General features: G+C 40.6%; 2 protein-coding genes across 5 annotated transcripts in view; both read left to right on the top strand.

Annotated features, from left to right (window-relative positions):
• The window catches only part of LOC120795447 (protein tyrosine phosphatase type IVA 2-like), a 4,143-nt gene extending 555 nt beyond the window's left edge, over positions 1-3,588 (top strand). Inside the window, exons 2-4 of the mRNA XM_040137389.1 lie at positions 43-173; positions 1,609-1,683; positions 1,871-3,588. Of these exons, the coding sequence (XP_039993323.1) occupies positions 43-173; positions 1,609-1,683; positions 1,871-1,982 (318 nt within the window). The 3' untranslated portion in view covers positions 1,983-3,588. The remainder of the gene's footprint in view (positions 1-42; positions 174-1,608; positions 1,684-1,870) is intronic.
• Positions 3,589-6,092: 2,504 nt separating this feature from the next.
• The window catches only part of LOC120795382 (apoptosis-stimulating of p53 protein 1-like), a 48,020-nt gene continuing 28,647 nt past the window's right edge, over positions 6,093-25,465 (top strand). For 2 of the 4 annotated variants that reach the window (XM_040137286.1, XM_040137284.1), the window contains exons 1-4: positions 14,228-14,510; positions 17,518-17,665; positions 20,315-20,422; positions 22,988-23,049. In XM_040137286.1, the coding sequence (XP_039993220.1) occupies positions 14,394-14,510; positions 17,518-17,665; positions 20,315-20,422; positions 22,988-23,049 (435 nt within the window). In that variant the 5' untranslated portion in view covers positions 14,228-14,393. Of the gene's footprint in view, positions 6,333-14,227; positions 14,511-17,517; positions 17,666-20,314; positions 20,423-22,987; positions 23,050-24,467; positions 24,559-25,465 lie in introns of those variants that run through there. The other 2 variants (XM_040137285.1, XM_040137287.1) reach the window with 2 other exon arrangements.

Raw genomic sequence — 25,465 nt, 5'->3', positions numbered from 1 at the left:
ACAAAAAGAGGACATCAAATAAAGACTCCATTTTCCCTCCAGGATTGGCCATTTGATGATGGGTCAGCCCCCCCGGACCAGGTGGTTGATGATTGGCTGAACCTGCTGCAGACGAAGTTTAGAGACGAGCCTGGCTGCTGTGTGGCTGTGCACTGTGTCGCTGGACTAGGACGGTCAGTATACACTAGACGCAGGATTTATTACATGATGCTTATTACATATGGACAGCTTGTCAAGATAAACTAATGTCAACCCAAGTCAGTTTTTTCTTTAGATTTTTTCCGGTCAGTTGCCGATATACACGCAATCTGTTGTTTAAACTAGAGCCTGAATGATATAGGATTTTTAAAGCTGATGCCGACTTCGATATTGGAGTGTTTAAAAAAAATCTGATAACAATATATTGTCCAGTATTTTTTTTTGTTGTTCTTTTTTTTTAACCAGAACACACAACACAAACAAAGATTCTTGATAAAGATCCCTTACATTTAGTTATTGAGGGGGTCATGTGCACACGTTAATTTCTAGTGTTCTTCCACTGCTCTAATAATCCCGCTAATCTAGCCGGCTGTTCTGAAATATGATCGTCATACATTAGCTAAGGGGGTTAGCGTTAATTCTGAAAAGGCGCTGTGTCTTCCCTTTAAACTGTTGAGAAAAACTGCTGGTATAATAACTTTTTCTGAAAATCATTACGTCACTTACGCAGAATTAATATAATTTTATACGTTAAGGGCTCATTAGCTGTCTTCCACTGATGAGTCGTGGGGTTAGCTAGCTTCGTGGCTAACTAATTTAGCAGCAGATAAACTGCAAGCATTTTATAGCAGCTGTCAGAGCTATACTGATGAGGGAGAAAATGATAGGACCGTTGTTCATTTACTCGCTAGAAATGTCTGTTTCACAATAAATGTAAAATCAAGTTTACCAACAGGCTGTAGCCCACACCACTCAACTAATGTAGGGCCGCAGTGGCTTGCTGCAGTGAAGCCAGGCATGGCTGACACGACTGCTGTCAGGCTTATTTAGGTTGGACAAAAGGAGAAATGAAGGGAGGGTTTGTTGTCATTCAAGTAATGTTTTACACGTGAAAATGTGCACTTTACAATGAAGACACAGATTTACAAGTGCAGACTCCGTTCCGCTCTGCAGCAGTCAGCTGAGCTGTGAAACATTCGGTGAGCTCACAGGGATAAGTGTTTTGCCAACAGTGGAGACACAGCGCTCTCTAGTGGACAAACTACACAGTAGTGACAATGGTAAAACAGTAGCTCAAGCACCAATCTTCGGCTTTCCACTACTTTAATTGTAAACTCCGCCCGCCGATATAACGGTCAGGCTCTAGTTTCAGCTTGTAAGGTTGCACAGTATTAAGCTCTTGTTTGCCATGGCCATTTGATCTGTGGCTACAGGGGTCCCGAGTAAAATTAGGCATTAACTTGATAAAGAGGAAAGCTAGAGCCAAAAGACAGAGCACAAACTGAGTGGATGCACTGTTTTAAAGTCTGCGATTTATACAGGGCTGCAGGGTCATAGGACTGTTGTCTCTGTGTTCCTAAACAGATTGTTGTACATTTTTATCTTTGTTTTTTTTTTTTTTGTCTTCAGAGCTCCTGTGTTGGTGGCCCTGGCTCTAATTGAGTGTGGGATGGAATATGAAGATGCGGTGCACTTCATAAGACTGTGAGTGCTAAGCTCTGATTATGCCATTCTCCATTTTATTTGATTGTACTAAAAACTACTCTGTTTTTCCATGCACCATACTTAGTACCATCCCTGTAATTGTCACAAGCCTGGCACTTAGGTTTTTATAAAAAAAAAAAAAAAAAAAGTCTTTTTTTTGAGCATTATGTCTTTTTCATGTTGTCAGGAAGCGTCGTGGAGCATTCAACTCCAAGCAGCTGCTTTACCTTGAAAACTACAAACCTAAACTGTGTCTGCGCTCCAAAGATGCAAACGGACAGAGCTGCTGTATACAGTAGGAATCTACAACCCCACACATCCTCACTGCAACTTCATAGGAGACGTTCATCTTTTGATGTTAAGTTGACGGGTTTGGGTAAATCTTTTTATAACACTGACCAATGAAATCTATTTAAAGCACTTCATGTAATTCCAGAAATTCAAGGACCTCGGTGCAAAGTTCTGCAAATATTCTAAAGTATAGTCAGCATAGTCACGCAACTTCTGATTTCAAATCAAAAATGAACTTAAAAAAGTGGAGGTCTGAAAGGTTTTTATTTCTGTTCCTTGGTCTGTAACCTCATCTTAATATGCAGCAAAACTACACAAATACTCCCAACTCACTGTTAAAGTTGCAGCTGCAATAAATGCTGCTGATGTTAACAAACTTGTTGTGATTTAAAATGTTGACGCTGGGATCAAGCATTATTAAAAAAGAAAAAAAAAAAAGCAACACTACAAAGTGTGTGTGCGCTCAGAGGCTTGCTGGTTTATTGCACGTTAATCAACACAGTGGTCCAGACTGAGATATTTATTCCAGTCTTTGCTCACTGAGCAAATCAGTGTCCTGCAGCCAGAATGTGGTGCAGATGATGAAGAACTCAGACAAGTTAGAAAAACATTAAGAAATTTGCTTGACAGGTTATAAAAAAAAAAAAGATTTAAAAAGGAGTCCTCAGTTTTGATGCAAATGTGAGATATCGCGTATTAAACAACACTACAATCTACCTACTTGCTGTATGTCCTAAGCCAGAGTCACAGGCGCACAGTCTGCCTCTCTGGAACAAACTCACGTTTTGCTGTAAATGTTTGACACTGTCATTCAGAATGTCACCAAGGCAACAGGGCCAACGTGTCGTAGATCCGTTGGTGAATGTATTCATAAAGGAACACTTCAAGGTTTTGGTAGATTATCAGCTTTTAGGTGTTGAAACCACAAACAAAACAATTGATATTTCCTTAGTAGTCGGCTGCAATGCTTCATGCTTCCAATTCAATGTACACAGTTTTGAGTGGTACTCGACATAGTGTATGATTGACTGGTAGAACACACTATGTGATCTTCCTGCTAGATTATAACGAGTGCTGATCTGCATGATAACAGTCCAGAACGTACTGCTGAAAGACAGCAAGCTCCGTGCAAAAACATGAGCATGTACTGTTAAAGATGGTAAAGAAATAATCTGGCATTTAACAAAGTAGGAGCAACAAATATTACGTAACACAAACAGTAAGATCGATTCGGTGATCCAGGTGTCTTCACTGAACAGGTAACTTTACTAATAGGGCAATCTTCCAAATACTCTCTGTATTCCTATAACAACAACCATAGAACAGGATGGTGGAGCCAACACGGCTGCTACTGAACACTTCGTGGCTGTTGTCTATCTCCGGCTCTGTACCTACCAAGCTGTCTGGTCAGCTGCTGTGTTTGTAAGATGCTGTTGGTCTTTGTGATGTTATTATTTTTCTATAGTTTTTATTTTCTTTCCCTTGTACCCTTGATCTATTTGTATTTGTTATTTATTTATTGATTCCACTGTGTTTCTCTGTGAAATGTCCATGTACTTGGGGAAAAAAGAAACTATTAATCCTCTTGGAAAATTAAAGCATTTAGTACTGTAACTTGCTTTTTTTGGATGTGTTTTGAAAATCATCTGGTTGTATGTGTCTGTCTGTATCTGTAGTTTTAGAAAACAAGGAGTTGCCATACTTCCCACTTTCATTTTCAAGCATTTGAAATCGATCGAATTCCCAGGATCATTTCAGAATAAGATAACCACTGTAATACTGATCACTTCTACATTGAATATATAATCAAACTGATTCATATCTGTTTAATCACCTTTGATAATGCAAAACATATCACTGGAAACTATGTCACATATTCCCAAAACACATTTAAAATATTTATATGTGTAAATTCAGCTTTACAAACTGCCGATCTGCTTCTACAACAGTTCCAGGTTTCAGTGATTGGACTGTATGTAGGGCTGCAGCTCTAACCTGGCAGCTGCTCGACGCGAGGCTGAGCCTGACCTCAGTGAAGTGTGTGTGCGTGTGTGTGTGTGAGAGAGAGAGAGAGAGAGATTGCCCCTGGCTGTGGCGATGCTGTGTGAATGTGGCTGGCTGGGTGGAATCACACAATCACATGGAGCCAATGGATGATTCAAGGTTGATTGGTTTTATTGACTGACCTGACAACACAAACGCACAGGAACTAACCTTGAACAAAAGAGCCACGGTGAATAAATACCAAAAATGTCCCTGAACTAGGTTTTAGACCCTTTTTTTTGATGCAACTTAAGCAATTGTTTAGGTGGACAATATTTTATTAATTTGTTCGTTTGTTTATTTGTAGCACGAAATCTTATAAAATGCAATTAAATGGCTGTATAGACGGCAGAAAATATGTTAAGACACTGATACAGACGACAACAACAAAAAGACAATTTTGTTTGTAGTTTTATATCACCCCTTTAGTCTAACCAAACATTAAATGAAATGAAACCCTTTTTCTGTGTATACAATACAAAAGCACAACAGGACAGATGTGTATATACACAGTGTTGAAGTAAATAAAAACTGGGAACATTTACTTCTAGTCATTTGTAGTCTAAGGCAAACAATCAGCAACATGATTGCAAAACTTACTGACAGTTGCATTGGTTTGGGTTATCACATCACTAACTGTAATTCCAATGAAGATAAAAAGACTTTACACCGAGCACCTGCATATTTATAGAATGAAATCGTGATTGTAGAGAGTCAAGTCCGAAAGTCTCCAGTTTCAGCCAGTTTGGTGTTTGCCCCTGTGGACAGTAGAGGGCGCTAACCTCCTGCCCACTGTGCCCTTCTTTTTCAAGTCATTTGCTCTCAAGTGACAATGTTAATAGAACACTATCAATGTTTTCCTGAGGATCTAGGCCATTTTTGATTTGACAAGGCTGAACACATGACAGTAAAAAGTGTTCCCTGACAGGGACCTCCAGTACGGAGTATCAAACAAATACTAAGCAAAATGACTGCCAAGTCACTACTGTACTGTAATGCCACGTATTTTTATGGTTCGTACAATGTGACGTTAAAATGAGCAATCGGAACATTGAGGACACACACACACACACACACACAGGCACACACACTGGCCTACAGCGTCCTTGCCAGCTGAGGACAGCTCTGTGATAATCTGCTGAATTTATGACAGCTGAACATCTCTAAGCTTGCTCAACCTGTGTCTGTGTCTGTGTGTGTGTGTGTGTGTGTGTGTGTGTGTGTGTGTGTGTTCAATGTCCTTTGTAGTCTGAATCACTGCCATTTTTTCCTTCTTTACATTTATACGAACAGTTTGAAAGTGTTACCCCTTGTTAGAACAACTCTTCTATAATGAAAAAGCAGTGAGGAAATTTTACAACATTAGGTAACTATTACTAAAAATCCTTAAGCTACAGTGTTGTATATGCATATATATTAAAAGGACATAGTGGATATCATGTGATCCCACGGGATTGTATTAAGAAAGTACCACATTATATAATAAACGTTGGACTAAATCACCATTTTGAGCAATGGGGCACAGCGAAATAAAAATGATCCAAAAATATGATTAGTCTGGTAGGGTCACACACGCTTAAGCGAGATCACCATAGTAACTCTCAAGCTCCTTTGCTGCTCACCCAGCCGAGAGAGGGCGCTCTTGCCCAAAGTGGCCTGAATGAACGTGTGCGGAAAAATAAGCGGTCATTTTATCGGTGATTGTTCCACCACCTATTTTTTCCAAACGTCCTAAACTGAAGCTGTAGGCTATGTATCGTGAGGGGGAGGGGGGTGAGGATGAGGAAGAGGAGGAGACGGGTGAGGGGTAGGGGCTCAGTTGGGAGGGATGATGACCCAGTTCACCCTGTACACTAAACCTCTGGTGATCAGAGGATGAAAATCACAGAGGTTCTAAGGCAACTACAGCGGGTGTTTCCAGGTTTCACACACCCAGATGCATTTCCTCTCTGGGCTTAAAAGAGAGAAGCGAGAGACTGTGTGTCTGTGTTTGTGTGTGTGTGTGTAGGGGGAGAGAGAGGAAGGAAGGAAGGAAGAGGGAGGGATTGAAAAGAGGAAAGTGGAGGGGAGCTGGAGTTTTTTTTTAGTTTTTTTTTTTAGGTTTTCTGAGCATCTGGATATCTGGCTGGGTTCTGGGTCTGCGGACAAGAGAGGAGGAAGAGTTTGGACGTATGGAAAATTACCTGGAACCAGAGGCAAAGACGGGAGAGAAAAAAACCCACATCAAAGGAGGAGAGGGAAGAGGACACAAGGAGGGGAAGTTCTTTTTCTAACGGGACAGGAGGATAGTTGCCAGACCAGCAGGAATGTTGCCGGTGAGTTGTTTTTTTTTTCTTCTTTCTTTTCTTTGCTTTATAGGCGAAACGTTTCGAGCAGCGTGGAAACGTGTCTCTGCTACAATGTGTAGCCCAACCGCCGCCGCTGGATAAAACTTGGGAGACAGCTCCTGCTGTGAGGAGTTTCCACCGAGTCCCCGGCTGAGCGCAGTCAGGACAGACTAGAGCTGCCGGCAAGGAGACTTCGTTACCCGCTGTCTCTCTCTCTTTCTTTCTTTCTTTCTCTTTTTCAAGTTTTTGGTACAGTTCGGAGCTGCAATAGCAAAACCAGCTTTTGACGGTCTCGTCATAACCCCGCGTCCGGACCAAGAACACGGCCCAGTGATGGACGGGCGAGGGGGAAGGGGGCGGGGGAAAGAGCGCTATTTCTCCAGAGGCAGAGCAGATTTCAAACTGCCAGTATATGTATCCCGAGAAACAAACATTTAAAGGATTGAGTCGCGTCAAGTGGCCAAAAATACCGGAAAAGGGCCGCTCAGCTTTTCAAAATAGGTGAAGTAGAGCTAAAGGTAGGCTGTTATTCACGTTGCCCACCTTAGTAGCAATTTACTTTAATTCCTCCCTATTTATCATTGTTAAGCAGCAGAAAACCGTGAGAAGCGGGTTATAACACTCTGGAATGTGGTTGAAAGCAGATAGAGGTGGTTGGTAATGTATTTGATACTATCACTCCTGTGGACAACGAGAGGTGGAGATACAAAGACAATGAATGACAATATAGTGCAGTAGAACACAGTTGTAATGATACAAAATATGCCACAATAGGAGAAGTTAGAATTGTTGACAAATACTGTACATTAGTAAACACTTAAATTGTTATTTTATCTGCTTAGAAATACGTTATAGTCTGTTACAAACCATTTATTGCATATTATTCTGCTAATAAACGCTAACTATGGGGACTTACAGTAAAGTGTTGCCATACCACCACCAGCTTATAAACTGAGGCCTAGCTGTGACATGGGTACGACAAATCTAATGCAGTGTGTAGTTTTTAAAAGTACCAATGGAATGAGAAATGAATGAATTAATGACTTCAGAAGAAATACAAAAGAGGTCAGAAAGACGTCAGCAATTTACACGCATCAACAATTTAAGACACTGGCAGGTATAGGAGACTCTGTACTCTGTTCCATTGGGAAAAAAGTTAAGAGTTCCAAAATTTTAGGTAGCTCCACATCCTTTTGAGTTGTTATACTTGTCTATCTTTATGTAGACTTGGTGAATTCGTTTGCTTGTATAAGTCTAAGAGTATTGCAGCACCTTCATCAATGGGGCTTTTATTTTGAAGGTTTTGAAAAGAAGTCCTGTTTTCCGCTTTTCTGTCTTTACACTAATGTAACGGGGTGTGTGTGTGTGTGTGTGTGTGTGTGTGTGTGTGTGTGTGTGTGTGTGTGTGTGTGTGTGTGTGTGTGTGTGTGTGTGTGTGTGTGTGAAACCAAAAGCCCACTATACTTGAGGGGTCTGACAGTTTTGTGGGGTCCAACAAGTTTAAATGGCTGTTTGAGGGTTAAAACTCGGATTTAGGTTTCAGGTTGGAATTAGGTTTAGGTTTAGGTTAGGTTAAGGGGGCTGGGGAATGCATGATGTCAATGACAGGTCCCCACAAATAGAGTAAAACAAGGATGTGTGTGAGTGTAAGACAATCCAAAGGCACACCCTAACACACTCGCACACATAACACACATGCTTTTGTGCATGCGTTGCTCATTTGCTCATCATCCCTGACTAGCTGGGACGTTTTCATACTTCATCCTGAACATTTTGCGATACGTTCATGCATTACTATTCAGCTCATATACTGGATCTTATAAATGAAACGCTCAGAGCTTAATTTGCCTGCATTTTATGCAGATTTCAAATTGTTTGAAACATTTTTTTATTGCATGCACACAATCTAACGTTTTCTGGTATAAGAAATATGGTGAAAGGAATTTTGTATACTTTAATAATGTAAGAAAAGAAAAGAGAAGAAAAAACTCTCATGTAGTAATCTCTCAGCCTTCCTCATAACCAGAATGAAGGTTTTAACCTGCCAATTCTGAAATGAGTAAACCATTAGTATTCCTGTTTCCTCCCTGTCCTTCCTCTAGCAATCTCTATCTCTCTTTCTCTCTCGCTCAAACACACATACACACACACAGAAAACACTACACCCCTTTGTGGCTGAGCTGGGCTGCTGTCAGCTCCAGACAATACACTGAAGATATAGAGATGTGTTTACTGCTGTGACAGAGAGTGAGGGAGACAGAAACACAGAGAAGATTTCAACCTTGACCTTTCACCCCACCCTGAATGTCCTTCCAGGTTCAGGCCTTTCCTTCACCCTTTCATTAAGAATATAGAGAGTTTTAACTTTGGCCATTGTCCACTCAGTAATCAAAGCTTTGTGACTTACAGTCCTGACTTACCTTCTGAAAACGCTTGCCTGAAAAAATAAAAGTTGCAAAAATAATGTAGTGGCTTTTTGTTATACAGGATTGATTCCTTTTGGGCAAATTGGTACTATTTGTTGCACCCAGGAAATGCTACGTTCAAAAAAGTCCATGAACATAGACAATTCATCGACATAAGACGCACAGGAGATACTGCATACCGGTTTCAAAGTGTGCAGAGTGTTTCTTTCTCAATGAGCTGAAGCTCATGTTTCAGAGTTCACATGCAGTTCCTATAGTGACGGTACAGACTGATTTGTGTGTATGTGTGAGTGTGTGTTTGGGTTTGGGCAGTGGGAGATGGGGTGTCTGGAAAGAAAAATCGCCTTCAGCTGTCACTGTGGTCCACCGTGCTTGCTCACACACACACACACACACACACACACACACACACACACACACACACACACACACACACACACACACACACACATATAAAAACACACAGAGAGCTCAAGAACAGCAGGGGAGTTGCTGAGACTTTTGTACTTGTTTCTTTTCACTTTCCCCTTTTTTGAATGCATCAGCTTTAGTGGTTTGTTTCACATGAAATGAAAACTTCTGCTTTCTGATTAAAAATCAAGTCTCCTTCACTCCTCAAATTTTATCTATTTGCTTTGTCAGATCTTAACTCTAGAGTTGTGTTATCAGAGATACAGTGTATAACACTGGAGTATCATTGTTTGTTATTAAGGTCATTTAAGAACTTCATTAACTTCAGAATGTGATTCAAGCTCATTCAATAGTTCATTCATTGTGTGTTGGTGTAGACAAAAGCAGCAGCCCCGCTCCTAAAGTGTAAATGTAATGTAATATAGACTCAGACTAATCTTCAGTCTGTCTTCAGTGAGTGCCGCTACATACAGTATCTGACTCCATATTTAAGCTTGTAAATCCCTCCACTTTATTAGCTGGTGTTACTTGAAGCTGCCTCACTGGTAGGACTGGCTGGCAGAGCTATTTTCTCCCCAGTGTGCAATACTTTCCTAATTTTGGTTGATGTACTTACTAAAAAAGGATGTCTTCATGTGTAGTATTTAAATGGCAGCTGTTCCCCTCTACGCCCACGCTAGCCGCTCTACCCTCCCAGGATTCATCTTCAACTAGTGAGCAAACCAGTGTTTGAAGTATCTCTTAAATTCAGTGGAAATTATGTGGGTTTCCACCAGCTGCTCTGAAATCATCTTCCAAATTTCCAGTAAGAGTTCAGGCAAGTGCAATGGGCTTGATTCAGAAATGAAAACGCAGCGGCCAGGCGTAACACCAGTTTGACGGATGGTACAGACTGAAAACCATTCCACTCCCTGGACAACTCTTCTCCTTGAACGGTTGGTCGAGCGGGTGCAAGCTCCCTGCACCCCCAGATCCCAACACAGTCCATCATCATTCAAGATGACATACAACAAAGCTAAAGCGGCCGAAACAGCATTTAATCAACTTTGTTGCGTAATTCACATTCAAAAAAAATGAAAGTCACACCATCTCAACCACCCGTAATAAATTTGGTTAAACACACGCACACCTGCAGTGGCTGCAGTTGACCGGAACTGTCACAGTAAAGCCACACACTGTAAAGCAGGTAGAGATACGTATAGGGTATGTATAGCGTAGGTATTGAGGCAGGGGGAAATAGCTAGCCCGGCTCTGTCCAAAGGTAACAAGTCCACCTACCAGCACCTCTAAAGCTCACCATGCTATATCTTGTTTTTTTAATGTGTACAAAATGAAATTTGCCATGTTACAGCTTATGTGGTTGAATCAGGCAACTGTTCACCCCGTGAACAGTCTGGCCCATAACCTACGGTAAAACAGTGATTCGTTGTTGGCGCGGATCAATCAAGTGATATATAACCTTTTAATTAGTCAGCTTCCGAGGTGCTGTTAGGCCGATTTAAAAAAAAAAAAAAAAAAATCTTTGTTCAACAGAATCACGCTAGCTGTTTCCCTTTGTTTCCCGTCCTTGTGCTAAGCTAAGCTAACCCACCGGTGGTGGCAGCTTCATCCTGAGTGTAAAGACATGAGAGTGGTGTCCATCTAATCATCTAACTCTCCACCAGAGAGTGAATAAGCTTATTTCCAAAAATGTCAAACTGTTCCTTTCATTTCATCATTATCCATGCTAACTTCTCTAAAGGCTGCGCAGGGTGACATTAACCCCAACTCTACAACCTTCTGGATCCTTTATATTATGATTATTTGCAGAGTTAGCACCACTTAGCCCTGGATATATAAAAATATCTGTTTTACAAATTCAAAGACTAAATGATTAGTGTTGCTTTGGAGCGTATTGTATACATTTGTCCTTTCAGTGGTCACTTGGTGAAAGCTTGTGAGCAGGGTGCCATCCCCATGTGACTTTTTCACCACTCTTGAGTTTGCCTTAATGAGAGACACCCAGGCAGACACACACACACACACACACACACACACATACTTGTGAGGATACTCGTTGACATAATACATTCCCTAGCCCCTCACCCTAATCCTAACCTAAATCTAAACCAGATTCTAACCTGAACCGTTAAACCAAGTCTTAACCCTCAAACAGCCCTTTGATGTTGTGAGGCCCGGCCAAAATGTCTCCACTTTCCCAAAATGTTCTTAGTCCGTTAGGTCTATAACTCAGAAGTACACGTACACACACACACACACACACACACACACACACACACACACACACACACACACACACAGTGGTCAGCTTTCTTTGTAGAAGGAATTAAATGTTCAAAATTATGGGCAGTCATTTAGAAAACGGGATTTTTTTTTCTTTAAAAAGTTGTTTGCTGACTTCACTGTTTTAAGTTTGTGTGCATGAGTGTGTGTGTGCATTGTCTCTAGTGGGTGGAAATACAGTACTGTCCCTTTGAAGAACTTGGAAGAACATTCTGTTTAAAGGAGTTCCAGGTCCTTTGGAGACACACACCACACACAGAGGCTCTTACAAGGCAGTACATTTTAAATCCTTCTGAGTGCTTTGTTAATAAATGTGGCAGTCACAGAAAGCACTTCTGGCCTGCATAACAAAACCCTGCTTCTTCTCTAATAAACTATTAATCTAATGATAATTGTTACCCAACCCTAAAATGTCTGATGATGCCCAAAATTCTTGATGACAACTGATGGTGTTTTTTGTTTTTTTGAAATTGAATTTACCGATTTCTTTTTGCCTTTAATTCACCACTTGAATAGACGTATTGCTGAAACCTAATTCTGGTTAATGATGTGCTTCAAGTAAAGACTTATGATACATCAGCACAAGGTCTCTCCAGGCAGCCGTTGCAAAGAATTGTGAGACATAAATATCAGTCAGATCCACAGAACAACTAATCTGTGACTGAAGATTTACAGTCGTGTGTGTGTGTGTGTGTGTGTGTGTGTGTGTGTGTGTGTGTGTGTGTGTGTGAGAGAGAGAGAGAGAGAGAGAGCTGAAGTGACAAAGGTCAAGACGTAGAGCACAGGGTAAAAGAGAAGTAAAAAGACAGGTAGGACATTGTTTCCTACTCTTGGTGTGTTAACAAATTTATTTAGTCATGATGTATATTAATTTAATGACAATAGATTGTAATTTATAGCAATGATATAACATGTCTCTCTTCTCTGTCCTCTGCAACTGATTTCTGTCAATTCCAAAAGATGCAGTAGAGCTCTGTGTTTGTGTTTGTCTGTGTGTGTGTGTGTGTGTGTGTGTGTGTGTGTGTGTGTGTGTGTGTGTGTGTGTGTGTGTGTGTGTGTGTGTGTGTGTGTGTGTGTACGTTGGAGCACATGCACCCAACATGTGACCTTGTGTGTGTGTGTGTGTGTGTGTGTATGTGTGACACAGAGAGAGTGAGACAGCTCCTCTTCCAGTGTACTTTAATGTCTTGTCTCTCTCTCTCCGTGTGTGATGGTGTGTGTGTGTGTGTGTATGTGTGTGTGTGCGCCAGCGCAGTCATGCTGCGGTATATCAGCGTAGCCTCTCTAATCTCTGCCCTCCAGCGCTACCACCGCTGCTTCTGGACAGCTTCACTCCACACCACTATTTAGCCAGTACAGATATGTTTATGTTTAGCTGATATTAATGCTGATACTTGTGGTGTATAAAGAAGTAATTCATGTTTTCAGGATTATTTTTAGGTGCATTCCTCAAGTCTAGACTCCTATGTCTGCCATTCAGAATAGTATCAGGGCTTTTTCATGTTCCTGTAATTCTATGAATCTTTTACTATCAAGACTCATGAAGCATTAGTTTGTAAGCAGCACTAAAAGAAGAGTTTAAAAACAGTAGCATAGTGTGTTTCAGTATTGTAGCATTAATGATTTTATAAGTGAAAGTGTCACTCTCAACCCTAGGTGACCTGGCCGGCTCCAGCTCTGCTGGACTCAAGGCTAAAAAAAAAAAAAGGTTTTGGCATCAGAACTTCTGGGACTTGACAATTCAGTCGTCACATGCCTGAACTAATCAAGCCACTGACAAAGTGACGACTTTAACAGAAATTCAAATACATGAAAAAGTATGCAACATAACAGTATGTACAAAATAACAGACGCAGACCTGGTCAAATATTAAAAAGTGTAAAAAAAGTGTAGCATGTTTATCGTCAAATTTTGAAAATGTCAAGATATATGCTAGACCACTACTGAAACTATAAAGAATAAAAAATCTGACAGCAATATATACACGTTATCTAATGTGTGTATTGTATAAAATTACCTGATTAAACCCTCATCTCAAGTGTTACATTAATTTCCTCCTACAAGTGTTTTAGGTACTTCTGTGGCTTCTGCTCTATTAGAAAAAAGCATTTTGTTACCATGTAACGTTAGGTATTATTAGAAACAACGTAGCTCCAAAAAGCAGCAACGTTTGAACTGAAGGTGCTCCCACTGAAAATGAATCCAAATGAAAGTATTTGAGGGGTTGTTCACAGAGTGTCACCTTCTTAGGAAGAGAAACACCATCAGGACAAACTCGAGTCTTCCATTGGTCGACGGCCTGAAACAGGGTTACTCCCTCCAACTGTATCATGGAAGTGAAACTGCTTGGGATGCATGAAGCCTCTAAATAAATGATTACATTCACACCCTGGAAGCTGACGGGTAAAATCCTGCCACCGGATTCCGTTTGATTTTTCTGGTCACACCTTCGTTAATCACTCTAACAATAAAAACCGAAGCGCCATCATCTTATCAGAGGTGGGCAGTGTTGACCGGACCGTATCAGATTTGTTATAAAAACCAATATCAGATCAGTCGCGTAGTCTACTCCCTCTAACAGGCATGGAAACTGTCCAGATTCTCTGTTTTATCTCCCATCATCCTCTCCTCCTCACCCTCTCTCTCCCTCTCCTCATATTTACTGAAAGCCGACTCCCTCCTTCCCCTCCTCCCTAACTGACACACACTCTTCTATTTGTATTTCCTGCCCTGGCACACACACGCACACATCCCACACACACACACACACACACACACGTCGACATTCACACATTTCAGATACACTCCCACCTGCAAAGAGGCCACTCTCTCTAATTATCTTCGTGTATCTCTTTTTTGTCAAATACACACATGCACGCACACGTACACACACACTCTGCTGTGTGTGTTTTTGCTCGATGGTTTTCCAATGAGGCGTTTCTTCAGGCGGGTTTTTGAGCGACTGGTATTTCTGTCTAAAAACCTCAAACCGTGTAAATGCAGGAGACCGAGGAAGGAGCTCAGAAGCGGGAAAACCGAACCATCGGTGAGTGAGAGACGGCGCAGCTTCAACTTATTTTGCCTCAGATACTTGTACATATTCTCCACAGTCAGTCTTATGCAGCTGAGTTAGAAGTCAAAGAAAAAGAAGTCAAACCGCGTGAAATGTGCGTTTCACTGAAGTACTGGTACTTGCATGAGTGTAGTGTGGTACTGACACGGTTAGCCAAATCAACATTGCAGAGACAGGCACTGTAAGTTAGGAAAGCCCCGATTTCAGGGGAGTTTACTGTACTTCAGGATCGGGCCCGCGGCAAATGGAGCCAGGTTGGGGTTTTAGATCAGAGGATGTGCACCAACCACTGTGCCACTCCGCCTAAAATGAACACATTGTGTTGAAATGCCCTGGAGTAACTCATAAAAAGAGCACAGTTTTCTGCTGCATCGTCAGACTCACAGAGAAGGCTGGGCCGTCTGTCACGCCGCTCACAGTCTCACTCTCCTCTCTGACTATCTGACTATCTTGTCCTCCTTCTCTTATGCCCAAAATAGCCAGAGTCACTCCATTCAGCACCAGAGGCATTTTAGGAACCACAGCTCAATCTGCCTGCCTGCCTGCCTGCCTGCCTGTGTGTGTGTGTGTGTGTGTGTGTGTGTGTGTGTGTGTGTGTGTGTGTGTGTGTGTGTGTGTGTGTGTGTGTGTGTGTGTGTGTGTGTTATATTTTGAGTCCTGTGTGCTGATAGACAGAATACAGTTGTCATGACTGTGAGTTCAATATGTTTGAATTTACAATGTTCAGACTCGCGTACTTCGTCTATTGCTGACTTTATTTTCTATTTGTTTACTTTAAATTCATCCATTTAAGGTTTTTCAGATTGTCTATAATTCCCAATTAGACCAACATTGTTTCCGTACCATATATTTCATGTATTTTCTTAAGAACCATTATGGCTATATAGATATAGAAAGAGATGTGGACAAATTTAATCTCATCATAGTTCTACAGACACAATGGAAAACCTGTTTGCTGGTAATAGTAGAATTTTACAGAAGCCATCAAACTACATTATAATAATTTTGCAGCAATATTAGGTTTACTGGCCTACCTTTGACATATGTAGTCTGGTCTACCGATAGAGGAATTTCAAGTAATCTAGCCTGTCTTGTGCAGGCTGTGTTGGAGGTCCACAGCAAACAGCAGATTGGATTTGTAAACACATATTTTCTTCATGCCACCTGCACGATAACTGAAATTTCACAATATCTAAATCTGATTAGTCTTGTGTCTAGATAGTTTGGTAGCAGGGCTGTACGATATAATGCATCTGTTAGCTTCTTACTATCAGGCAGTAAAATGGACAATAAAGTTTTGTACACGTTTGAGAGCATAAAGGCAGTGTTCAGTGGCTGCAGTGCTGCACGACAGTGTGTGTGTCTGCTGCATCTAGAGCGGATATTTTGGCTAGTGTCTTCAGGGAATTAGGAGTATTTTGTGGGTGTCTGCCTCAAATGAGAAAACCACTCTCAGTGATTTGATTATATCAAATGTCTTTTCATCTCTGCCAACCGTCCCCTAGTGTAACAAATGATGTTTTCGACCATGTGAAACAGAAACACTACTGCCCTTGTGTGGTCACAATTACTGTACTTTAAACGCTGTGTATTTAGCAAAACCCCTACTGTGTTTGCAGGGTTTTAGGGGTTTGGATGTGCGCGTTTGTGTGTGTCTAATCCAAGCTTTAGAGAATGTGTCCCTGCTCAGTCTGTCTGCATGCAACTAGAGATTACTTCACATGATCTGGGACAGGTGTATAGAATACTGTGGATTAGTGGACAGTATATATTTTGAGTGTGTGTGTGTGTGCATCCCGGAGTATGTGGCCAGTGTACAATGTAATGTAATGTGTGTGTGTGAGAGAGAGAGAGAAAGAGAAAGCGACATTGAGATTAAAAGTGTATCTTTGTCTGTGTGTGTGTGTGTGTGTGTGTGTTCCTATCCCAGATTACCCTAAATTTTCAACTGCTGACTGAGTATCTGAAATGACATCACCAGTGACATTGCCAATGACATCACTAGTGGTAACACAGGATGTCCTCTTTCTGATTGCTATTTTAATCTTTTGGCTGCAGAATTTGGAGGATTTAATAACAAAATGATTTCAAGTTGATACATTAGAATCATATATTGCTTTTCCAAATATATCCAAAGATATACAGTGATAATATTGGCAATATTATACTGTACTTTTCGTTATTAGTCTAGACAAAGCTAATTAAAGAGTTGGATAAATTGGATTTCAGAACCTTTTATACAAGGACTAAATATCGAGAGAAAATTTGATTTTATTAAATTTTGATTAGGTTAAACCTTTGTTCTGATCCTAGAGGGAATTGTTTGTTTGTGTCTGTCTGTATATAAGCAGTTATTGATAGGTAATTAAAGTTTTGATCAATGTGTCGTTTAGTCAGATGGATGGCTGTATCTTGTTACAAGCTCCTGTTATCAGTAGCTGTTGAACAATGTCTGTCTCAGCTTTCAACAGCCGTCTTCATGTTGTGAAAGCTTTAAGATTTAATTAGATTAAATTCACATCAGCTCAAGTTTCTATGTTGTTATCCAGGACAAGTTGCCTTAAACCTTGTGGATTTAAATGTGCCTGTGTCTGATTAGATTATAAGGTTCTCTGCATTCACACTATTTGTAAATGTATCTGGATGTATCATCAGCTGTGTGCAGAGGGGATTTGTTTGATCCAGTCCTCATCGGCTTTGTTCTTTCACCTGAATTGTCTGGTTTTTTATATGAATGTGATCACTCTCTGATCAGACAGGTTGCTTCTTATTGCTGAGGCAGGAAAGGGACTGAGTAATTTACCAATAGTTTTCATTGACACCGTGTTCAATGATTGGTTAACAAGTAGTTACCTAAGTTAATTAGTTATTAGTCATGTCTGATGTCAGTCAGTAATCAGTGAAAAATGTGTCCAAATGGTAAGGTGGTAAACGGTAGTACATTTTATGGCATGTAACCTTTTTGTTTCTATGGTTCCAGGTGATCCTGACAGTTTACCTCAATGACACCCAGCAGATGCTAACTGAGGTCCCAGTTACTCCAGCAACCAGAGTGATTGATGTGGTTGAATACTGCAAAGAGGCCGGCGAGGGGGAATGTCACTTAGCTGAAGTATGGAACGGGCATGGTGAGTCCGTCTGTTGATCGATCCATGATGGAGAAAAAATATTGATTCGTACTGCTGAACGAGTTGTAAAAACAACGTATCAATTTCACAGAAGCCATAAAGTTGATATAGTGAAGGTATTAGCAAGCAATTGTTAATTTACACATCCAGCAGACAAGTAGAACCTTTAGCTTTCATTTGAAATTGTGTTTCTAGGCACCCAACAAATCCAAAGTCCAATACTGACTTTCAACCCAAGGAATTATCTGGCTTTTTAGCTGTTAAATGCTCCATAATGTTCAGCAGCTAGTTTTTTTTCACTGAAAACAGCTGCCTACCTCTGAAAGGTAGGTTGATGAGAACTGTGAGACTAAACCATGACAGCAAAGTTGTGGGTCGTAAAACCAAAACAATGAGCTTGAAGACGCTAAAACGCTCCATAGATCTGAGGGAAACTGCAGAGTCAGGTGATGATTCTCTGTGTTTTCATTACTACGAAAAATCCCCTTTCACAACATTCGAACCAATGTCTATAGAAAAATTTTGATTAGCACAGCTTTAAGAACTGAATTTATATCACATACATTGAATAGGATTAGTAAAACATCAACAGAAACAAGTTAGAGATCATAAAAGCCAAGACATTTCAGGGGTATTAAACCAGGTAAAGAAAAAAATCATCAGCCAGAGGCCAATACAGAAAGTCACCATTTACACAGATAAAAAATTAATTAAATCTATAAATTTAAGATCAGAATTCACCTTGTTGCAGCAGATTTCTGTGTGACTTGAGCTCATCTGAAGCATCAACAAAGCATGTCAGACTGTCTATACAGCCAACAACCAACAGACTGTTATGGGATCGTTAGAAAAATTAGACTGATTGCAAAATTGATTTTTGTGATTCTGTTCAAATATTGCCACATGTCCCTCATTTGTAGTCTGTTGACCATTGATGTGGAGCATAAACCCACCAAACTCAGTTATTCATGTGCTTTTTCTTCCATTTTCTTTTCATTGCAGGCAGAACTGTATCTGTATACACACATGCCTGCACATAATTCAGCATTGTCCAGTACTCATATGATTACTATTGACAGGCTGTCTTTTGAGCTTTAGAGTATTTACGTGATTATAATCTGGCATTATATGAAAGGATAATCACAGTGCGACTCTGGCCTAAATCTTTTGTTTTGAAGCTAATTGTACACAAAGTCAGACCTTTATCATTGCTACATCCCATGAAATCAACAGAGTGCTAAGTGCCTCCTGTACACTGGGTGCCATTGTAAAACTTGAATAGACCACTTCATCACAAGCAGATGTTGAGAGCTGCTGTGTCCATTAAAGCGTGGCCTACATTCATTCAGTCATAGCTGTTGTGGAGTTGATCCGCATAACAACACAGTGTGTTCGTGTGGCAGTCTGGTGTGACTGAGCAGTCAGACAGGCTATAAATAGGTCTAATACTATATTGTGTCTCAGAGGGTGATACTGTAAAACAGCGCATAATAAATGGTGGTATAAACTGTGTTTTCTCAAACTGTGTTTTCTGTGTTGCTGCCTCACAAATGGTGTGTGCGTGTGAGACCACAAAGCCATTGTCTGCGTGTGTGTATTATTAGCCTTAATGGATTGACGTATTTTGCTCTTAGTATACTGTTGTTGGGTTTTGAAGACGCTAGTATGCCCTGACCTTCTTCCTTTTTAATTTTGCTGCTTTAATCACACAAATGTGTGAATATTCACACATATATTATAGGTTAAAAAGAATTAATTATAAAAATACATATTTTTTACAGCCATTACACCATTTAAAACTTAAATTAAGTTGTTTTCTAGGGTTATTTTTAGTGTTAAATCCAGTGGCAATTATTTGAAAGTTATAACAAGTTTCCAACCTCGTCATCATTTTTTGGCAGTGGGGTTAACTTTATTTTACATTTGGATCATGGGGTATGTAAAATTAGAAGCCAAATTTCAAGTGTTTAACTTGCTCACTTTAACATCACGTTTTCTTTCAGTTCCCTTTAAGATTGTAAAAATCTTCTAATGTCTCACTTTCTGATTGTATTTTATATGCTGTATGTTGTTTACACAAGATGAAATATTCAAACTCAAGGCTGCATGGTTTTTTAAGGCTGCATCACACCATTAAATGGAAATATTTTATATGTCTTGTGTATCATTCTATACACATGTCCCTAAAAGTTAATCCGGTATATTTGGTATCTTGGGAAAACTTTAAGACCTTTTGCTGAAATACTAAATAAAGTTCTGTGGTTTTGGACAATGTTTGGCTGCACAGCATTACTTTGTAATGACCGACCCATCAGCAGGATGTGGGATTAAAGAGATTAATGAACTGAAAAGGGGTAGAATCACAAAAATGTAAAACTATAACCATTGAAAGTAGTTCAAAAATAATTTAGAGACCATTATATAAAAACAAACTCAGCCATAAGACTTTTAAGAAGTGTTTCACCAGAAAATGCTATTTTAGCCAGCATGAACTGGCAGAAAAGAAATTGGGAAGAAAAATGTTAATTGAATGTAAATAATGATCTTATTTATGAAAGATCTCTTCCTGGCTTCTCTGGAAAAATCACAATAAGGCACAGTCTGCAGTTGCTCTGCTGACATTTTCTCCCCCTCTGTCTCTCTCCTCAGAGCGAGTTCTCCCTCAGGAGTTGTTATTGTTGGATCTCCTTCAGCAGTGGGGGGCCAGGAGGCCTGAGGTCAGCTTCTATCTCAGACACTGCCCCTCCTGGGCACAAGGTACAGCAAAACAAACACACGCACACACACACACACCCACAGTACATGTTGAGCCCACCCAAATTGCTTATATGAGTCTAATTGCTGACAGGCAGGAACAACTTTCAGACGGATTTCCTATTTTTTCCAGCATTGAGCAACATTCACTCATATGTGGATAACACACAAACTCACAGACCGTGGTGTGTGTGTGTGTGAGGTGGAGAGGTGAGATCAGGGGTTCTGTCAGTAATTAGCTTGATAAGACGATTAGAGTTACGTAACATGGACGGGGCAATGCTGAAGGAGAGGGGGCCAGAGACAAGGACAGAGAGATGTTTGGTCTGCTATAGAAATGTCAGATGATATTCTGCCAAAATAGCTGTTGGAATTGCTCAGTGCATTAGCAAATACATTGGTGAAATCGGTTCACGGCTGATTCATTGTTAAACAGTGATCCTAAGCACATCCACCCATGCTGAATGACTTTCTTTTCCCTTAACTTAAACTTGATCAGCAAAAAAGGAAGGGAATGAATGACTGTGTAATATTTGTGCGTGTTAGCACCCAAAGCATACGACAGCAGGGCTGGTGCTGTGCTGTACTGTAGCACTGGTGTGTTTTTGTGTCTGTGTGCGCTCCCCGCAGGGAAAGGACAACCTCACCACCTGCTGGTGTGTGCCCTTTTTACCCTTCATTCATTAAAAGCATCATTATCATTTATTTGAATCTCATTATTATCATATGCTTGTCAGCAGTGAAGTGTGAACAGTGAAGTGTATTCAGAATAATGAAAAAACGTGACACTTATTAGTCAGGTTTTTTTTTTTTAACTTGACTGGGTCATAGAGCCCATTAAGGTTTTCCCATGTGTGTGTTTTGATTGCTTATTATAGTATCGGTATCTAAAACTTTATCAATACCGTATTTATTCTACGCCTCTTCTCATTCCTATCAAATATTCTGTCAACAGTGAAGAGGTTTTCTGTCCCTGTCGTCTTCCATCCAGTCACAGTTTGTTGTGCCAGCAGCTCTGTAATAGGTTTAAGAGCAGCAGGGCAAGATCAAGACTAAGATAAACAGCGCAGCAGTGCATTTGGACGCCTGCTGTGGGGAGAAGAGCCTGGTTTCCCCTTTGTCCCACCTGTTTCCAGCACCAATATGTAACCCAGCCTTTGTTTTGATGTGGGCGATTGCCATACAACATACATGCAAATTGACGAGGGACTGGCTTTGACTGGTTTGAGGCCCTCCTGCAGGGGCCAAAACTGTCCCTTCTGTTTGCTGCCAATTTGTGTTTGGCTCCTCACCTAATATCATTAAACAGCCTCTTAAACTAGCCCTCCAAAGACCAGAGCAGCACATTACCCTGATGTATTACCTCATCCCAGGCTAATTCACCATCATCTGCCCTCTGCGACTAATTGAAGGTGCCTGTGGCGAGTTTGTGCGTCCCACACAAGGACATCACCCTCTTCTTAGGAGCTTACCCTGCTTGTCTACATTATCAAATAATCAGCCCTGTAGTGGTGAGAAAGCTGTTCTCACTGGGATGGAGCAGAGGCAGTTAATCTGTTCATAAGTGAATATAAGTTCCCGACACCTGATGATGATGTATTTCTCTCTGTGTCCACAAATGGCTCTTGAAAATTAACATACTACTTTAACTGTCCTAGAGTCAGTTGAATGTAAATACTGTTTTCAGTACCATGTTGATTGTAAGATACCATTTTAACTACTCCAGTGAATGTAAAGTACCTCTGTAAGTACTCCATTGACTGGAGGTGAAACTCGGAGCTTCCTGGGATTAGCCCAGATTGAACCTGTCTGGTTCAGTGTCTTAGTAGCTTTAAAAACGAAAGATGCTATTTATAGATTACACACTCTCAGAGAAAGATAGAACTACGTATAGGTGAGAGGAAAGGAGGAATTCCACCTTTTTATTTTCATCAGAGTTTATCTATCACACCCAAAAAAGGAAAAAGCAAATAAACACATTTTACATTTTACAGCTTGTGCAGAATCAGCATTACTGCAATGCAACACTTTATCTACTGTATTTCTGTGTTGTTATAGCAGGTAGGTTGCCCACAACATGCTCTACATGCTTTAGTGGTAGGTATAAGAAAGACTGAATTTAAACAGAGGCAGTGCTAACAAGGACACATAACCATAATAACCAACTAATCACTTTCAACACCAGAATACATAGTGGAATAATGAAACTAGAGCATGATTGTAACGAAAAATATCAAAACATATAAATTCATGAAAAAACACATCAACATATTTGCAGTACATTAGAAATATTGATGGAATCATGGATCTATGATTTACATGCAGTGTAATGGAAAGCAAATTTTAACACCCTAAGGCCAATGTCTCCTGTCCATTTATCTTTGTGATAAGGCACACGCACGGTTGAATGGTTAATTAAGGCCAAGGCCCTTTCTGTCCCTCTCTGTCTCTCTCCCTCCCTCCGCCCCTCTCTGTCCGTCACACAAGGCTCAACTCACCCAGGTCCATTTTAAGGTTATTCTTCAGTATCTCTGCTCAGATTTCTTTTCATTGTTCATTTATATGCAGGAAGTCAGCAGCCTTTGGAGCAGAGCTGGACCTCAGAAGCAGCAGACAGCGCTAATGACAGGGTAGGTGGACACCCACACACACACGCACGCACACACACACACACACACACACACACACACACACACACACACACACACACACACACACACACACACACACACACACACACACACACACACACACACACACACACACAGTAGCCAGGCTGGGCTGAAAGAGCAGGAAATGCATCTCCAGTTGGCTCAACCTGTCACACCCAGGACGTATTGTGCATTGTGCAAAGCTTTTTTGCATTGCAACAAGTAATGATTTTGTGGAGAGCTTCAGTTTGTCTCCAGCACCTACAATATACTTTTATGGTCTTTGGTAAAGGCCTTTACTTGAAAAGATATTGCAGATTCCACTCACCTATTGTAAATACAGTATGTACAATGTATGTACTTTATACAGTCAATGTATCTATTGTGTATATTGTACAATACATTTAAAAATGTGCCAAATGTACATTTTTGAACATGAGAAAAGACTTTCAGATTCCCATATTGATCCATCCCTTTGTTTAAACCTTGAGATGTGTTAACTAGTAGAATGTAATATCCTAGCTTAATATATTTGTAAGCTGCTGGTTGTGATATTTAGTACACTTCCAACATAAGAGTGTTACAGTTTTAGAGACTGCTCAGCAAAGAGCCAGTAAAATTAAGTCCAATCCAATGAACCATGTGTATTTAATTCTATTTTCTTTGTGAATACAAATTCAACAATAAAAATGTTTTCATTTGTGCGCGTTCACACACGCACAGTACAATGCTTTTGCACATTTTTGTGTATCTATTTGTGTGTGTGTTTGTATGTGTAGTCTAGTGGATTAGTCCACGGATTAGTGACAGTGATGATTATAGCTCTCTACCGGCAAGAACCATATGAACGCACACACATACACACGTAGTGAATAATCGTACAGTATAATCATTGTATATATGTTGACAGACAGACAGAAAAACAGATAAAATGGGAATTAGCCTTTTGTCATTAGCATGACTAAAAACCGTTAGCTAACTCTTCTGTTTTGCTAGCTTGCTTTATCCTGTTATCTTCCCCACCAAGTAATGAGTCATAAAGTAAAAAGAGCAGCTGACCTCATTCTAGCAGTTTTTTCATTTGTCACTAACTGTTATGTTGAGCCACGTTAGCTATTGTATTTAACATAGGCTAGATGTTCGCTTTGTACATGTCGATTAGGCCTTGGTTAGCCACACACCAACCATGTGTATCTGTGTTGGTCACTCTGCTGGTTAGTCAGCCAGTGTGCATGTGTGTGTGTGTGTGTGTGTGTGTGTGCATGTGTCGGTCAGTCAGTGAAGGTAGGATTAGCTTGGTCCCATGACATAACCGGGCTAAGAGGATTGTTAGCTAGCCACACAGCTCCTCCTCCCTCTTCTCCTCTTCCTCTCACCTCGCTCACTCCCTCGCAGTCGTCTTGAAGTCTGTCTTTCTTTTGTCCTCTACCTTTTACATTTGGTTTAAAGCAACAACAAAGAGTTTGAGGCAAGAGAAGAGCGTGGGGGGTGAGTTCTGAGAAAATGTTTCTTTTTCTCTTATGTGAGTGTATGTGTGTGTGTGTGTGTGTGTGTGTGTGTGTGTGTGTGTTCATGTGAGGGTGTTTACATCAGGCTCAACAAAGAGTGTGTGTGTGTGTGTGTGTGTTTGCTGTGCACTTTCTACTCACCTTACACTTTTTTGCCATCTTGACACATCAGCTCATCATACATAATAGAAAAACTGAAAATGTGGAAATAAGAGAAAATGTAAAGGTGGCTTTGAAATGTGAGTGACTGCGCGTGTGTGTGTTACTTTCTTGTCTGCTTAAACTCCTCACAAACTGGCTGACTGCTTGACAAACAGTTTGTCTATGTGTCAGGGTGGGACTTTTGGCCATGTGTTTCTGTGTGTGTGTGTGTGTGTGTGTGTGTGTGTGTGTGTGTGTGTGTGTGTGTGTGTGTGTGTGTGTGTGTGTGTGTGTGTTTGTGTGTGCTTGCGTCACAAAATCAGAGCACAGTGAGTGTTTAGGTCAGTGTGATTTACATCTTGTGAAAACTGGACAGGCCGGGTGTGGCTTCTTTTGGCCATGTGTGTTTGGATTTGACATTGTTATTTTGTCTGTGTGTGTCAGCCTTGCTTATGGATGTGGATGCATGACTCCTAGTCAGGGTGTGACTCTTGGTCCTATATAATCATATCCAAAAGCTCCAACCTACGCACTCACGCACACAAACACACACCAGATGTTGTTTCTTCCCACAGATGCATGTAAAGGTGACAGTGTCGACAGATGTCTGTTTACATGTATGAAAGGGAGAGGGAGATTTATTACTTTAGTGTACAGCAGATTTGGATTAGTTATTCATCACTCATATCAATAATAATGTTGTTACTCCATACAGTAATCCAGGTGCTAGAGAATGGACCAGAATG

Source organism: Xiphias gladius, chromosome 10, assembly GCF_016859285.1.
Source record: "Xiphias gladius isolate SHS-SW01 ecotype Sanya breed wild chromosome 10, ASM1685928v1, whole genome shotgun sequence".
Taxonomy (NCBI): domain Eukaryota; kingdom Metazoa; phylum Chordata; class Actinopteri; order Istiophoriformes; family Xiphiidae; genus Xiphias; species Xiphias gladius.
The sequence above is the reverse complement of the archived record's forward strand: the minus strand, read 5'-3'. Positions and strand labels throughout refer to the sequence as shown.